The sequence below is a fragment of the Arvicola amphibius genome, chromosome 15 (assembly GCF_903992535.2).
Source record: "Arvicola amphibius chromosome 15, mArvAmp1.2, whole genome shotgun sequence".
In the NCBI taxonomy this organism is placed as follows: domain Eukaryota; kingdom Metazoa; phylum Chordata; class Mammalia; order Rodentia; family Cricetidae; genus Arvicola; species Arvicola amphibius.
In genome coordinates, this window is record NC_052061.1 from 35,097,793 (window position 1) to 35,114,120 (window position 16,328).

The 16,328-nt window shown below is 40.9% G+C and overlaps 2 protein-coding genes and 2 non-coding genes across 7 annotated transcripts in view; 3 read left to right on the forward strand and 1 right to left on the reverse strand.

The window, feature by feature from the left end:
* Positions 1–1,863, reverse strand: part of Cog4 (component of oligomeric golgi complex 4) — a 33,799-nt gene extending 31,936 nt beyond the window's left edge. For 2 of the 3 annotated variants that reach the window (XR_005283322.1, XM_038312684.1), the window contains exon 1: positions 1,546–1,863. Coding sequence is in view for 2 of the 3 variants with exons in the window: in XM_038312684.1 (XP_038168612.1) it covers positions 1,546–1,701 (156 nt within the window). In the remaining variant the exon portion in view is untranslated. The remainder of the gene's footprint in view (positions 1–1,545) is intronic. The other variant, XM_038312683.1, reaches the window with a different exon arrangement.
* Sf3b3 (splicing factor 3b subunit 3) overlaps positions 1,829–16,328 on the forward strand; it is a 38,904-nt gene continuing 24,404 nt past the window's right edge. The window contains exons 1-10 of one of the 2 annotated variants that reach the window (XM_038312679.2): positions 1,829–2,206; positions 4,245–4,385; positions 5,656–5,982; positions 6,670–6,842; positions 7,545–7,686; positions 10,010–10,122; positions 11,740–11,877; positions 12,743–12,846; positions 14,202–14,367; positions 15,348–15,443. In XM_038312679.2, coding sequence (XP_038168607.1) covers positions 4,316–4,385; positions 5,656–5,982; positions 6,670–6,842; positions 7,545–7,686; positions 10,010–10,122; positions 11,740–11,877; positions 12,743–12,846; positions 14,202–14,367; positions 15,348–15,443 — 1,329 coding nt within the window. In that variant the 5' untranslated portion in view covers positions 1,829–2,206; positions 4,245–4,315. The remainder of the gene's footprint in view (positions 2,207–4,244; positions 4,386–5,655; positions 5,983–6,669; positions 6,843–7,544; positions 7,687–10,009; positions 10,123–11,739; positions 11,878–12,742; positions 12,847–14,201; positions 14,368–15,347; positions 15,444–16,328) is intronic. The other variant, XM_038312678.2, reaches the window with a different exon arrangement.
* Positions 6,265–6,341, forward strand: LOC119802373. Its single transcript, XR_005283390.1, has one exon. It is a non-coding gene; the product is annotated as a small nucleolar RNA SNORD111 (small nucleolar RNA).
* On the forward strand, positions 11,447–11,535 carry LOC119802372. Its single transcript, XR_005283389.1, has one exon. It is a non-coding gene; the product is annotated as a small nucleolar RNA SNORD111 (small nucleolar RNA).

Sequence of the window (16,328 nt, forward strand, 5' to 3'; positions counted from 1 at the left end):
GACAGTACTACATAGAGAAACCCTGTCTCAAAACAAACACAATTATGTAACTCAACCTAGGTAAAAAGTGAATCCCATTTCAGAAATTTTTCCTCCCACTCCAATTCCTTTGGGACATCCACGCTGCTGCTTTGGTTTGTGTGACAGACTAAATCATTGGCTATGAAATCTTTCTCATATTTCTTTTGATAGAGAGTCTCATGCAATTCAGGGTGGTCTCTCACTTATTCTGAAACACAGGATGACCTTGAACTTTTGCCTTTTCCTTCCCCGGTGCTAGCATTATAGGCGTATGCACAGCACACATTTCAAGTATATCTGATTCCATCTAGCAGATGAATAACACAATGGGAACAAGCAAATGTTTACTCAATGCTGTTTGTAGAGTGTGCCATACAAGTAGGCTCTGAAGTTTAGTGGGTAATCCGGATGTGTGGTGATGGACCCTTTCAGCCCAGCGCTCAGAAGACAAGCTGGACTTAAGGCCAGTTTTAGCTACGTAGTCAATTTGAGGCCTATATGAGCTACATGAGACCCTATCTCAAAATCAAAACAAGGCCTGGAGAGATGACTCTGGCCATCAAGTCTGATGACTGGAGTTTGATCCTCAGGATCCACACGGTAGAAGGAGATGCCAATTCTGAAAATTGTCTTCTGACTTCTACACCGGTGCTATGACACACTTGCCCCCACCCACCCCCCCCATGTTAAAAAGAAACAGGATAAGATGTAGTGGCTAAACGAAAGCAATTTCCAAAGACTTAGAAAAAAGTTCACTGGGAAAAACAGCTGCCAAACTTTTAGATCAGCATTTACATCTGATTAGCAAGGACTTCAACCACACTGGAAAATGAACTGACAGCATCAGGTTGCCATGGAAGAAGCAGGTATACAGAGGTAGCATGCTATCAATTGAAAGGCAATCAGAATTCTGTCCACACCTATACATCAAAGGGACAAGAGACGAAATGAGTTGTCTGTGGCTAGACAGCTGTGCCTTGCCTACTTAACATCCCAACTCCTAGCGGAGATTTCAACCCTCCTAGAGGGTCGTGAGCTTGCCTGCAATTCAGCAGCGTGACAGGATGCCACAGGAAGGTGGCAAATCTGAAGACAGTCTGGGCAAAGACGAGGCCTTCTCAAAATAAGAAAATGTCCAATTTCCTACAAAACTCGGCACTTAACTGAAAGGCTGAAATTACACACACACAATCATTCTCTACAAAACAGTCTTAAAACTTCAAGCTAATTTGCAGTAACTTCACCCTTACATACATGTATGTTCGTATAAATAAATAGCACACGCCACTTCCAGCGTTACTCGTCAGGGAAATCAATACCGGGGCAGACCAAGAAAGAAGACAGTCCAGGAAAACAGGCCAAATAAGCTTGACTAGAATTGACAGGTGTTCCCAAATGCCCGACTACACTAAAGCGTCTTGGGTAGGTGTTAGCTTCCTCTAGTAAATAAAGAGAATGACGCCTCCGACGTCCTGTGCCGCTGGATTCCTCCAGAAAAAAAAAAAAAGAGGATCAGCTCCCCACCTCCTCGCCGCAGAGTCGTTCGTACACAGCTTCCAGCTCCTGCAGCTCTGTCAGAGAGCGAATGAGCTCGGTGGAGATTTCGGAGCAGCGCCCTCCTCCCACCCGCTCCGGTGGCGGAGGCGCTGACAACTTCTGAGAGGATTCTAGATCCGACATCTTGGTTCCTGTTAGGCGCTTCCGGGATCGCGAGGTCCCCTCTGCGTTGGCGCGGTGACCTTTGGACTGTCCACAGAAATGCCCGATCAACGAATTTGAAGTCTAGTTTTAAAATTAATTTTCTATTCTACAGCAAATTTACTGTAATATGTAATATTTAAATAACTTAAAAGACCGAAGACGCTCGATGAAAAGCATTTCAAAATTACGCATATTTATCAGGCGGAGGCTGGAAGCCTTTTCCCGTCGCGCGCCACCCGAAGGCCCGTCTTGAGGGCTAATGGCGGACGCCGGCGCGTTAGTCCTCGCTGTGGTTTAGGCCTTGAAGGACTTCAGCATCCATCGGATACCGACGCCATCCTTCTTCCAGCAGGCTAGAAAAGCGGCCTGGCAACTTCTCTGTCGCAGAAGAAGCGGGAAGCGTCACGCGAGAGAGCTGCTCGGCGCTCTGGCGGGCGTCCGCAGAGGCCGTTTTAGACCAGAGAGATTCGGTAGGCGTGAGGAGGTTAGGAAAACGCTTGCGGTGCGCAAATAGTTTCCTGGGCTCTTTCCCAGCTGCTGGGCGCAGAGTGGGGACGAGTCCTTCAGAACACGGCTCGCATGTCTGACGTGGCAGCCTCGTCTCTTTCCAGCCCGCGGGGAGGTTGAGGCCCCATTCTCGGGGATGGGAGGCCCGAGCGGGGACAGTGAGACCCCGGGGCGGGGAGTGGGGGGGGAGTCGGCTCTAACGGGAAGGTCTAAGAACTCAGCTTGCTTAAAAGCTGTAAACAACAGAAACAGTCTTTGGATCCGAGAATCTGGCTTGAATTTAGATTTGTTTTCTGAACCTGTTTTTTTTTTTTCCTGCTTTAAAAAAAAAAAAAAAAGAAAAAGGTCAATAGTGTCCGCGCGAAGATTGCAAGAGGTGATCTTGGAACCGGAGAAATCGGGCTTCCTAGGTTGGGGGAGGGGCGGGGAGGGGAAGCTTTCCAAGTGTTGGCGGTTAAAGTCGCCTGCTATTTAGTATTGGAGTACTCTTGTGATATTCCTCCAGGCTGTACCCTTGCATATGGTAGGAAACCCCTTTGGTTTAGTTATTCATTGAGTGAATAGGGTTTTTTTTTTAATCGCCCATCTGAAGTGTAACCACAAGGCCAGGGGCTTTCCTTCCCATCGCCACGAACACAAAATTCTCAAATATAGAGCCTTAGGAGATGCAAGTGAAGACCAGACCAAGACGCCGGTTTTTATCTGTTTAAAGCAAATCTCCAAAGTCTTAACATCACTTTGGCTGCTTATGGTGCCACTGAAAGTCAGTTTGGTAGTACCAAAATTTAACAATTTAAAATTTTGAATCCCACTATCTGCCAGTCCTACTTTTGGGAAAAAAATCTTAGAGGTATACTCATAAATCTGTATGTGTAGTATTGGCAGTTTGGCTAATTGAATTATAATGTAACCACTGAATAATCTCTGTATTTGTAGCAAATAAAAGACCCTTTATTGGTGACTCAATAATTAATAGAGAACTTGCAGCGTAGTGAGTATATTTAATACCCAATCTTTGGTTAAACAGAGGGCATAAAATGGCACAAATGTGTGTTCTTGAATTTTTCTACACATATATAAGCATATGGGAAGATAAGGTTGGAAAGATTTATTCCCAAAAAGAATTGGCTCGTTGGGAAATGGATCTGAAGTTTTTACTGGGCATTTGAGTTTTGGATGATGTGGACTACAGTTAACCATAAGTTTTCAAAAAAGACATAGGCATGGTGCACTAATTGAACAAGTTCTAGTTCCTGGCACTTCATTCTTTATGTTGGGCAGTGAATATAATTTTTGAGCTTTAGTTTCCTTGACCATAGTTTGTTTTTGTTGTTTTGTTTTTGTATTAGCTTAGGCTGGCCACTGAATTTGTAGTAATTCTTCTGACTCCCCAGGGATTATAGAAGAGAGCCATGATGTCTGGATTTTTATTTATTCATTCATTCATTCATTCATCCATTCCTCCTTAAACTGTTGCTGGGTGTATATGTGCAAACCTTTAATCTTGGTACCTGGAAGGGGGGAGGCTGGAGAATTTCTCAGTTCCAGAACAACCGTAACTACATGATGAGTCCTTGTCTCAGTTAAAAAGAAAAACCTAAGACAGGGTATTGCAGTGTTGTCCATTCTGGCATTTTCTGTGTAGCTCGTAGCTCAGAGTGGTTTTAAATTTGCAGATATCCTCCTGCTTCAGTCTCTCAGAATGCAAGGTCATGCCCATGTGTAGGCTTCGTAGGACTCTGAGATGAAAAGTAAAGGTGTAGTTGTACTGGAACGGTGCCTGGCCTAGACATGATGCTGTGCCTTTCCTTTCCCTTGAGAATGCACCCCAGGGTCTCGTGCGTGCTAAGCAAAGATTTCTAACAGTGAGCTCCACCCCAGCCTGGAAAGGCTCTCCCAGTGATAAATGTCGTGCTCTGCCGGTCCGTCTTCATCCAGATACCCCCATGCAGAAGCTCTTTTAAAAACAGTAATGTTTCTGTCTTTTTTTTTTTTTTTTTTTTTTTAATCTGTAGCCTACTTTGACTTGATACTGTTGGTATAGCCAAGACTCGAAGGACTGAGTGTCTCAGTTTTGCTTGTCACCATGTTTCTGTACAACTTGACCTTACAGCGGGCCACTGGCATCAGCTTTGCCATCCATGGCAACTTCTCTGGTAAGTTCTCTAGGTATTAACTTTGTAACCTGAAGTAAATTTATATTATATATTTTATATATGCTTTTGTTGAGGAAATGTTTTCCATTTATAAAAATGCATTTATGGAGTTTGTTAAATTATGGTGTATTTTCTGTCACCTAATTTCAGGTACATTTCTTTCCAGTTAATTATTCTAAGTATAGGTGCATATCTCTTCCCAAGTTGTGTATTGTTGTAAGGCATAAGCTGTATAAATCATAAAGTCATGGTCCCCTCCACCCCCCAGACAGTCTCACTGTAGTCCTAGATGGCCTCCTGCCTTAGCTTCCCAGAGCTGGGATTATAGTTCTTAATCTGGAGTTTGATATCAGAGTTTTCAAAAGAACATCTTAACTGGGTGTGATAGTTCATGCCTATAGCCCTAGCACTCAGGAGACTGAGCTACTATGAACATGAGTTTGAGACTAGCCTTAGTTAAGATATATAGTGTCCGTCTGTCTTTCTTCACCCCCCCTTTTTTTTTTGCTTGCTTTTTGTTTTTCAGAACAGAGTTTCTCTAACTTTGATTGTTCCAGAACTAGCTCTGTAGACCATGCTGACTGTGAATTCACAGAGATCTGCCTGCCTCTGACTCTTGAGTGCTGAGGTTAAAGGCACGTGTTGCCACCACCACCAGGCAAAGATACATAGTCTTAAGAAAAAATAGGACTGGCGAGATAGTTTATCCAGTAAAAAAAAAAAAAAAGGTTTGTTGCTCAAACCTGACAACTAAGAGTTATATAGGTAAGGTACTTGCCATACGAACATAAGGATCTGAGTCCATGCAGGACCATGATTATTGGTAATAAGAACTTCCCAGTTGTGTATATTGGTGACCAATTTTAGGAAAATAAGGTTGTTTTGTTTTTTACTTATGTAACCCTTTATAAAAAACTTTTTTGATAATTACTTTGGTTAGGTCAATTTTGGGAAACTACCTTTTATTGTTCTTTTTTGAGACAGGGTTTCTCTGTCTCAAAAGCTTTTGTTTGGAGCTTGCCCTGGAACTTGCTTTGTAGACCAGGCTGGCCTCCAACTCACAGAGATCCACTTGCCTCTGCCTTCCAAGTACTGGGATTAAAGGCGTGTAACACCACTGCCCAGCGGAAAGTACCTTTTCAAGTATAATAAATTAGTTCAAAATATAGATTCCTTCAACTAATTTAATTCTATTTGCCCTTTCTGTCCATCCTGCTTATTTTGGGGGCTTATTCTGGGTGTTTATGATCTTTATCTTTTGGTGATTTAGGAACCAAGCAACAGGAAATTGTTGTTTCTCGTGGGAAGATCTTGGAGTTACTTCGCCCAGACCCTAATACTGGCAAAGTACATACCCTCCTCACTGTGGAAGTATTTGGTGTTATTCGGTCACTTATGGCCTTTAGGCTAACAGGTGGCACTAAAGACTACATTGTGGTTGGCAGTGACTCGGGCCGAATTGTTATCTTGGAATACCAGCCATCTAAGAATATGTTTGAGAAAATTCACCAAGAAACTTTTGGCAAAAGTGGATGTCGCCGTATTGTTCCTGGCCAGTTCTTAGCTGTGGATCCCAAAGGGAGAGCTGTTATGATTAGTGAGTGACTTACTTTATTTGCTCTTGAGTGCTTCTCTGATTTTTTTTCGATGTGCTCAGTGTACTATATGACACACTATGATCTTCGCAGTGTTTTAGTCTATCACTTAGTGTGCTAACATTTGGCATTACATTTGTATTCTGTTTAATTTTGTTAAAGGTTTCCTTTTAAAATAATAGGAAAGTCATAAGGTAATTTTTATCTAGTTGGAAAAAAATAATTCTTCAGCAAAGGCTGGGGAGAAAGGACCTTAGTTATGTCGGCAGTGTGGGTGCCTTCTTCAGCCTGAAGTGATGATTCACATCCATGTCTCTTCTCTGATGAGTTACTGAAGGAAACTGTGTATCTGATCAGGCCTCTAGAGGGCAACCCTTTGAACCACTAGGCCTAGTTCAAAGAATAGCTAACAGAAATATTACTTAGTATTGTGTTTCTCAGTGTTCTTAAGTCCAGGGCACCTTAAAACTTTTTGAAGAATTAGAGGGATATTAAGATTTTTTTTTTTCTTCTTAGAAAGAGGGGGTTATAATGAATTTTTTTTGTCTGGTAACAATAGAGAGCTGTACGCTACTTGTACAGTTAGTGATAACTGTTAATCTTATTTTTAAAAGAATAGCATTGTGTATATCTAAGGTTCTTTATTCATCAAGTGGAAATCTGGTGTGTTTCATCTCCTTCAACTATAGGTGCAATTGAGAAACAAAAATTGGTATATATCTTGAACAGAGATGCTGCAGCTCGACTTACCATTTCATCTCCCCTGGAGGCCCACAAAGCGAACACTCTAGTATATCATGTGGTTGGAGTAGATGTGGGTTTTGAAAATCCTATGTTTGCTTGTTTGGAAATGGATTATGAGGTACTGACGACTGTCTGTCTGTCTCTCTTAATTCATCTCAATTTTTTTTTTCCGTAAAATAATTACCTTCATTGTGTGGACGTAAGTCTTAAAGCCTTCTTTATTACTATTTAAATTTTTTTCTCAAATCATTCTGGGGCCGGGAGGCAGGGGTCGTTTTGAGGTAGGATTCTCTCTGTAGCTTTGGAACCTGTCCTGAAACTTGCTGTGTAGACCAGGCTGGCCTCAAACTCAAAGCGGTCTACCTCCTGAGTGCTGGGATTAAAGGTGTGCACCACCACCACCCGCACGGCTCTTAAATTATTTTTTTCTGGCAGGTCTTTTTCACATTAAAATGCTTTACTGAAAACCTTTAAAATGTTTGCACTTGACTATGTCACATCCTTTGCTGTGATTGTGACCGGACTAGGGACTGAGATATTGGGAGGAGCTGCATGAGAAATACAAAGTTCTATTTGTTGTATTTTTAAGAAGGGGAATGGTGAAAGGCAAAGCATACTACCCTTTGCTTTGGACAGAAAGCAGCATCCTCTAGTAGTGGCATCCCTGGATACAGAATAGAGATTGGTGTCCTTGTAGCTGTAGCATGAACTTTGTCAAACTGGAATCTGTGGACCTTTACTTCATTGTGTAAATATAAGGTCCTGTTATCCTTTCTAAGTCTAAAATTTCCTGATTAGTCTTTGTGTCACTGTCCTACAGGAAGCAGACAATGATCCAACAGGGGAAGCAGCAGCTAACACCCAGCAGACACTCACTTTTTATGAATTAGACCTTGGTTTAAATCATGTGGTTCGAAAATACAGTGAACCCTTGGAGGAACACGGCAACTTCCTTATTACAGGTACTTTTCTCCAGTGCTTTTTTTGTATGTATATGGAGGCCTGAAGAAGATATTAGATCCCTGTGAATTAGAGTTAAAGACCATTGTGAGTCACCATGTGAGTGCTGGGAATTGAATCCCAGTCTCTGGAAGAGAACCAGTGCTCTTAATTAACTGCTAAGCCATCTCTAGCCTGTTTTGTGGCTTTTACTTGTTTCATTTTATGCCCAAACTCAGTAAGTTTGACATTGTCTTGGTTAGGTCATCCAAACTCACTGGGAACTCGTGGCAGTTCTTGCCTTAGTTTCTAGTGTTGGAATTAGAGATGTTGGCTGCCATACCAAGTTTTATGGGTTTGGGTTTTTTTTTTTTTTTTTTTTTTTTTTTTTTTTTTTTTGGTTTTTCGAGACAGGGTTTCTCTGTGGCTTTGGAGTCTGTCCTGGAACTAGCTCTTGTAGACCAGGCTGGTCTCGAACTCACAGAGATCCGCCTGCCTCTGCCTCCCGAGTGCTGGGATTAAAGGCGTGCGCCACCACCGCCCGGCTGAGGCTAAATATTTTAAAGTGATTAAAAAAGAGAGGTGGGGAGAGAGAGGCTGGGCGCCACACGTCTTTAATCCCAGCAGGGGATCTCTGGGTTGGTGGCCAGCCTGGTCGGCAGAATGAGTTCCAGGACAGCCAGGACTACACAGAGAAACCCTGTCTGTAAAAACAAGCAAAAGGTGCTGTGCCAAGTATTTGAAGTATCTAACTCTTTAATAATTCTTAACTCTGAAGTGTATAGACAAGTCAGTTTATGAATTTGAAAGTTTAGATGAAATACTCTGAAAAGCATTACTAATTTAATCTAAAGAGAAATTGGTGGTCTCCAAAGTGGCTTAAAAAAGTGCTTGCCAGCCGGGCAGTGGTGGCGCACGCCTTTAATCCCAGCACTCGGGAGGTAGAGGCAGGCGGATCTCTGTAAGTTCGAGACCAGCCTGGTCTACAAGAGCTAGCTCCAGGACAGGCTCTAAAGCTGCAGAGAAACCCTGTCTCGAAAAAAAACCCAAAAAAAAAAAAAAAAAAAAAAGGTGCTTGCCACCAAGCCTGAAGATCTAGGTTTGATTCTTGGAACTACAGCCTCTTTGGTGGGAGAGAACCTACTCCTGTGGTTGGCCACTGACCTTCACATGAACACCTTTGTTCATGTCCATCTTCATGCTCAAACATAACAATTTTGTTTTCAGGTTTTTATTTTTGTGTGTGAATATGTCTGTGTAAGTTATTGCTACTTTTATATGTGGTATACAAGGACCTAAGAGGATGTCAGATCTGGAGCTGCAGTCATGGGCAGTTAATGAGCCACCTGACCTGAGTATTAGGAACTAAACTTGGGTCCTCTGTTTTTTTAGAGACAAGGTTTGTCTATGTAACTTTGGAGCCTGCCCTGGAATTCACTCTGTAGACCTGGCTGGCCTTGAACTCACAGAGATCCCCCTGTCTCTGCCTCCTGAGTTCTGGGATTAAAGATGCCACCACCCGACATACTTAGGTCCTCAGAGCTCCAGAGAAAACCTATCTCAAAAAACCAGAAAGAAAGAATTTTACCAGGTATGGTGACATGCCTTTAATCCAAGCACTTGAAAGACATAGGCAGTTGGATCTTACTGAATCTGAGGCCAGTCCTGGGCATGTATAATGAATGAGATACCTGTCTCAAAAAGAAAAAGAACACACAATTTATTTGTTCAGAGAGGTAGTAAAATAATAAAAGCTATTTATTTAAAAAACTGTAGGAGACTCTGGCTTTATGTGAGTATCAGAACCGAAGAAGGGGCCTGGAGATGTGACTCAGCAGCTAAGATCATTGACAGCAACAGCACCCCCTACCCCCGGGATATGAGTTTACAGGTGTGCTTTCGCTTACAGCTTGTTTGTATGGAAAGCACTTTGGCAACTGGGCCCCAATTATTTATTTATTTATTTATTTTGTCTTTTGGAACTGTTTTATACCTCAGACTGGCTTCGAATCTTTCAGTGTAGATAAATCTTGAATCCTTGATTCACCATTCTCCTAGGTGCTAGGATTACAGATGGAAGCTACCATTTCTGGCTTTGTTTTAATACAGGTCAGACTAGCCCCAAACTCACTGTAACTGAAGGTTACTTGACTTTTGATCCTCTTGCCTCCTCCACCTCTCAAGTTCTTGGACTAACAGTGAACATCGGGGGAAGAAATATTTGGTTTGCTTGTCTTTTAGCTTCTGGCACTCAACCTCATCACGTGGGAAAGAGAACAGCTAAATAAAAGGAGGTCAGAGTAGTTTAAGTCACTGTTAAGCTTTTTTTATTTTTTCCTCTCACAGTTCCTGGCGGGTCAGATGGTCCAAGTGGAGTGCTGATCTGTTCTGAAAATTATATCACCTATAAGAACTTTGGTGACCAACCAGATATCCGATGTCCAATTCCCAGGAGACGGGTAAGATCTTTGTCATAGAGGAAAGATTGTTGTTAGGAAGTGAATTACATTTTTATGATTACAGGATACTTGCTTTCTCTCTCTTTTTCCTGAGACAGAGTTTCTCTGTGTGGACCAGACTGACCTCAAACTTAGAGATTTACCTGCCTCTGCCTCCTGAGTGCTGGGATTAAAGATGTGTCCTACCACCACTTGGCCAGACTCTCTTTTTTAATATTTTATGTGCATGTATGCCAAGAAGGTTGCAGGACAAACTTGAGGAGTCAGTTTTGGCCTTCCATCATGTGGGCCTCAAAATTGAACTCGTGCTGTTAGGCTTAGCAAGCTTCGCTGTCTGCTAAGCCATTTCACTGGTCCCTAGTATATCTTAAATTTGTCTGTTGCCAAGTTTTAGTTATTCGAAAAAATAAATGCTATTTTTCTAAAACAGGTATTTTTAAAAGGTGAAATTAACTATTTTGTTTATTATTATCTAACCCAGAATAGGATCAAAACTTTCAGTCTTTCTGTAATCCTTGTGCCTTTCCAAGATTACGGTCATGTGCTGCTGTGCCTCATATATTCAGTTCTTAGACACAAGGCTTTGTGTGTGCTAGGTGAGCACTCTGCCTATTGAGCAAACTACCACTTTACTAAGGCGGTGCCTGCCCGTTCACTTTATTGTAAGCTCACAGACTATGATGGTAGTCTTTGAGTTTTGTAATTACTCTTTCCTTTGCAATCTATTCATCTTGTGAATACATTATCGATCTTATTCCTGCATCAGTTCTTACATTGTTTCCCCCTCAACTTTATTTTAATATTTTTATGGTTTATTTAACTTTATTTTATGTGCATTGGTATGAAGGTGTCCGATACCCTGCAACTGGATCTTCAGACAGTTGTGAGCTGCCTTATGGGTGCTGGGAATTGAACCCAGGTCCTCTGGAGGAGTTGTCAATGCTCTTAGCCACCGAGCCATCTTTCCAGCCCTCCCCCTTAACTTTAAATAGTCTATTTTTAATATTGGCTCTAGGTTTAACCTAATAGGGTTTAGTTAGTTGATCTGTGTGGAAATCCATTAATTTCCTAAAAACCTAAGCAGAAACTTAACCTTGACTAAAAACAGTGAAATCGGCCTGTTGATCAGACATTTCCTGAGCATCTAACGGACAGGACTTTGCTATAAAACTTCATAAAAAGTTTGCTAGCAGAAATATTTTATGAGCCGTTAACATTAAAAACTCAGAGCAACAGAATTTGGTACCATACTGACTGGTTGGTGATGGATGGTCCCCATGGCAGTGTGAATGAATGTAGTTTTTGGGTTTTAAATTTTTGTTCACAGCCTGAAATGATGACTTTTAATTTCATGTCTCTTCTCTGACATTTTTCTCTGGAGATGATTTTTGCCTTACTGATCTGATCAGGCTGCAGAATGGAAATATTAGCTGTTTTTTGGCTACTGGGCGTTTAGTGTGTGTTTCTAACAGACAAGTTTTGTTCAGTTGGCAGCTACTGTGCTTAATATTTGTGTTAGTACACATACAAATATGTGTACTTGAGTGTAAAAGTTCTGAATTCTAGAGTAAGGAGTACCTATTTCTAAGATGTTGGCTATATATTTGGCCTTGCTAGAATGACCTGGATGACCCTGAAAGAGGAATGATTTTTGTGTGCTCTGCCACCCACAAGACCAAGTCCATGTTCTTCTTTTTGGCCCAAACGGAGCAGGGGGACATCTTTAAGATCACTCTGGAGACAGATGAAGATATGGTAAGTAGACCGTGGGTGGAGTGGAGAAATATGCATTTGTTGTAGTCTATTTTGATTTTTTTATTTGAATATAATTTAAAACCCTTGTGTAAAGTACTTGCTATATATACATGTAAGATTTACAAAGCTGCTTTGCACCTGAGTGAAGATAGGGAGAAAGTTGATACTCGATAAGTCGGAAAGAGGGCTTTTGCCTTGTCTTATTGGTCTTATTGCATCTTGTTTTGTCCTATTTGGAGGCCTGCTCTTTTTTGAAGAGGAAACGGAGGAGGAGTGAATCTGGGGAGAGGGAAGGTGTTGGGGGCCTGGGAGAAGTGGAGGGAGAGGAAACTGGCTAGGATGTATGGTATGAGACAATCTATTTTTAATAGAAAGAAGGAAAAGAAATTTAGATAACTTAAAAAGTGATTATTTTGGGGTTTGAATGTAAAATAGGTTTTCCCATTCTAGCTAACAAGTATCTGGTCTTGTAAAGCAATAACAATAATTTATATGAATAAGAAAACTCATGTCTTGGGAGTTGATAATATGTATAATCTTATTTTGACTTGGTCCTTAACAATGAGCAGTTTTTGTTATCTAGATAGCCAAGTTTAGTTGGAAATTGGTTTGATTCGTAAAGGTTAGATACTCATTTTCAATTTTTCTGTACCTTATAGGGTCAGTCTAGATTAACTTTGACATTGAAACAGAAAGAACAGTAGACCATGTATAAGCAAATCAACCTTGCAGGTCTGAGTTGTCATTTGTTCGCTTATGGTTTAGATACTGAGCATGGTGTTTTACTTAGTTCTACTTGTGATGTATGATAGTGGGCTACTGTGGCCAAGCTGCACTTGCCTTTACACTAGTCTTTTTGCTCCAGGTAACTGAGATCCGCCTGAAGTATTTTGATACTGTGCCTGTTGCTGCTGCTATGTGTGTGCTTAAAACAGGCTTTCTTTTTGTGGCATCAGAATTTGGAAATCAGTAAGTAATGCTTTTATTGTCCCAGTTTACTTTGGTTACCACAAATAGTATAAAAGGGTGATGTGGTTTCAGGACTAGGGAGCTTTTCACAGAATAGTTAAGGTTTTTCTAAACAAGTATTACTCTAATTTTCTATATGTACCACGTACATATAGAATGCCCGAAGAGGGCATTCTGGAACTTGAGTTCCATATGATTGTGAGCCATCAAAATGTGGACACTGGGAACCAAACTTAGGTCCTCTACAGGACCAGAAAAGGCTCTTAAACCAGCTCTACTGCCACCACTGAAGCATTCCCTCCAGTCCCATTTTTGTGTTTGTTTTCTTGTTAGCTTCCTTTACTTCAGTGGCATCAGTCACTGCCTCTGAATGTCTAAAAATATCTTTAGCTGAGTATGTGGTGGTACATACTTAGATCCCAGCCCTTGAAAGGCTAAAGCAAAAGACTATCAACAGGCCAGCTTGGGCTACATTGTGAGATGATTGTCTCCAGAAAACTAAAAACCAGAGAGGTTTCCACAAATACTTCTTGTGCGGACCTAAGTTCACTAACTTATATAAGTTCACTAGTACTTATACTTTCTGCCCACATCACCAATGTGCCATTGTCAGGATTTTTTGCTAATGATTAAAGGGCCATTTCTAGTAACTTGTGAGTTCTTTATTTTTCCTCTACTTTTTGTGGTTACAGTCTAAATTCTTTTGTGTTTCCTGCAAAAACCCAGTTTTTATAGAGTTGTCTCCACACCTCAACAAGATAGGACAATCCTTAGTGATGTTTTTTCCTAGGTCTTTGTAATAACAATCTTTGATGGATCTTCATTGCCAAATGGAAGAAATCTGAACTCTATGGTTTCCAATTTAAAACCAGTATCTACAACTTAAATTACTTATATAAATGACAAGGTCTTGCAAGTATCTCTTGTCATGTATACAAATACTTTACTAATTTAAGGTCGGTTTTCTCATAATTAAAATGTAGATACTTTCTAGGAGTTTGTGCTATTTCTGACTTGTTTCCAGTGGAAGTATGCATGGTTATATAGGCCAGATGTCAATATCAGGTTTCTTCCTCAAGGCTCTTTACCTTATTTTCTGAAACAAGGTCTTGCACTGAACCTGAAGTGCACTGATTTTGCATAGACTGGCTGGACGAAAGCTCCAGGGATCCATGCCTGTCTCCTCAGCTCTGGGATTATAGATGGGTACAGCTGCATCCTGATTTTTACATGGGTGTTGGTTGTGAATGAAGTTTTTCAGCTAAGTTTGTTAATCACATCCAAGTATACTGAAATCTAACTATGCTCAATCATTTGCACATAACCTATGACAAAGTCTATTTGCTTTTGCCCAGTTATTTATATCAAATTGCCCATCTTGGAGATGATGATGAAGAACCTGAATTTTCATCTGCCATGCCACTAGAAGAAGGAGACACATTCTTCTTTCAACCAAGACCACTCAAAAACCTTGTGCTGGTTGATGAACTGGACAGCCTCTCTCCCATTCTGTTTTGCCAGGTGTGGCCTTATTCAGTCACCTCTACATTGTGTCAGCCCATTATTAAAATGAAATGTAATCATTTAAAGTTTTCTTCAGATTGAACTATAGTCTTAAGAACAACTTGTCTATTGAATCACTGCTGTGGAAAACTGGTAGTTAAAGAAGTTCAGAGTCTAAAACCTACCAGTCTGAGGGGTGTTTTGAGACAAGTCTTATTCTGTGTGAACTAGTCTTAAGTCTAGTTGTGAACTCACTGTCCTCCTGTCTTAGCTCCTGAGGACTGAGATTAGAGGTTTAAGCCTGCCTAATTGTGTAAGATTCTTGTTCAAGACTGTCCCTGGTGCAGTTATGTAGGAGTTAGCCATTTCATAAGCACATATATAGATATGTAACTGATAATATGTCTAATAAATTTTTGAAGTTGTGGTTAGGATAATTGGAACATCTGAAAACGTAGGTTAAAATTGTTTTCATGAGTGACAGTTATAATTCGGTGTAATTTGACAATTGAAGGAGACACTAATTTCAGGTATAGGTTATGTAACAATACTTCATTTCACTCAGTGTCAAAGTTCCTTTCTGACTTCTGAACAAATTGCATGTGTTTTGTTTCTTTTTTTTTTTTTTAATCGGCCTGTTTTATCGTTTTGTTTTGTTTTTTCAAGTCAGGGTTTCTCTGTGCATTCCTTGCTGTCTTGGAACTCACTCTGTAGACCAGACTGACACTATTAACTCAGAGGTCTGTCTGCTTCTTCCTGCCTCTGCCTCCAGAGTGCTGGTATTAAGTGCACTGCCACCACTTAACAATTTTTTTGTTGGATTTGTTTTCTTTTTTGTTGTTCCCTATAGGTTGTTTGATGTAGAACATGGGGGGGAGGGGCGTTTCTCTTTTTCCAGTCAGTAGCCCTTAATATAACTTTAAAGCAGAGATTAGTTTGTCCTCTCATAGTCATGTTTGAAAATTTAGTTTAATAGACATTTTTCCCTTGTTGTGCAGATAGCTGATCTGGCCAATGAAGACACTCCACAGCTGTATGTAGCCTGTGGTAGGGGACCCCGGTCATCTCTGAGAGTCTTAAGACATGGACTTGAGGTAAGATGGGAATTTCTTGGTTCTCTTGATGGTGTAAAAGGAAGGCCAGCACAAAACATTATACAGACTTACTTCAGTGAGGTCAAAGATGAACTACCGTTTCTGTGAACAAATACGTGCTCTTTCTCGTCCCTGAAGTTCATGGAGTTTAGATTACCTTTTCCTTAATAGAATGGTAGCTCCAGGTTCACTACCTATAACATCTTGGTGGAAGAAAATAATATTTTCTGTGATCATTTGAAGTTAGAGTTTGTAGTTGGCAAGCTAGGTCTTAAGAGGACTCTATTTTTCATCAGTATTTGTTAAAGTAAAACCAAGGTGACCTTGGTTTTAAATCTGGCTTTACTAAATAGCAACTTTAAACTTTTGTTCTATAAAATTTACGGCATTTGCTTAGTGGATTGTTGTGTGGTTAAGACAGCTTAATTTTGGCCTGCTGTAGCTGTAAGAGTGGAGACATGTGTCATAGTAGGCAGAACTAGGAAAATTATTTGAGTTCAAGGCTAGTTTGTTCAATGTTGATGTTTTGGAAATCTGAAAATATTTTCACTGCCAAAATACTTCACTAAATCTTCAGTGGCCTTGATCAGATTTAGAAACAACATGTGTGCTTGTTTGACTTTTCTTTTTCTTCTCTTCCTGGCCCTCATCCCCCCCCCCCCTTTTTTTTTTTAAGTTTGTTTTAAGACAGGGTTTCTCTGTGTAGACCTAGCTGTCCTGGAATTTGCTCAGTAGGCCTGGCTGGCCTCTGCCTCCTGAGTGCTGGAACTAAACACAACCACCACCACCTGGCTTCCTTTGTTGTTTTTAAAGAAAAGGTCTCACTGTAGCTAGCACTGACCCCGGACAGCTGTCCAACTGTCCCAACCTGCATGCCCAGAGCTG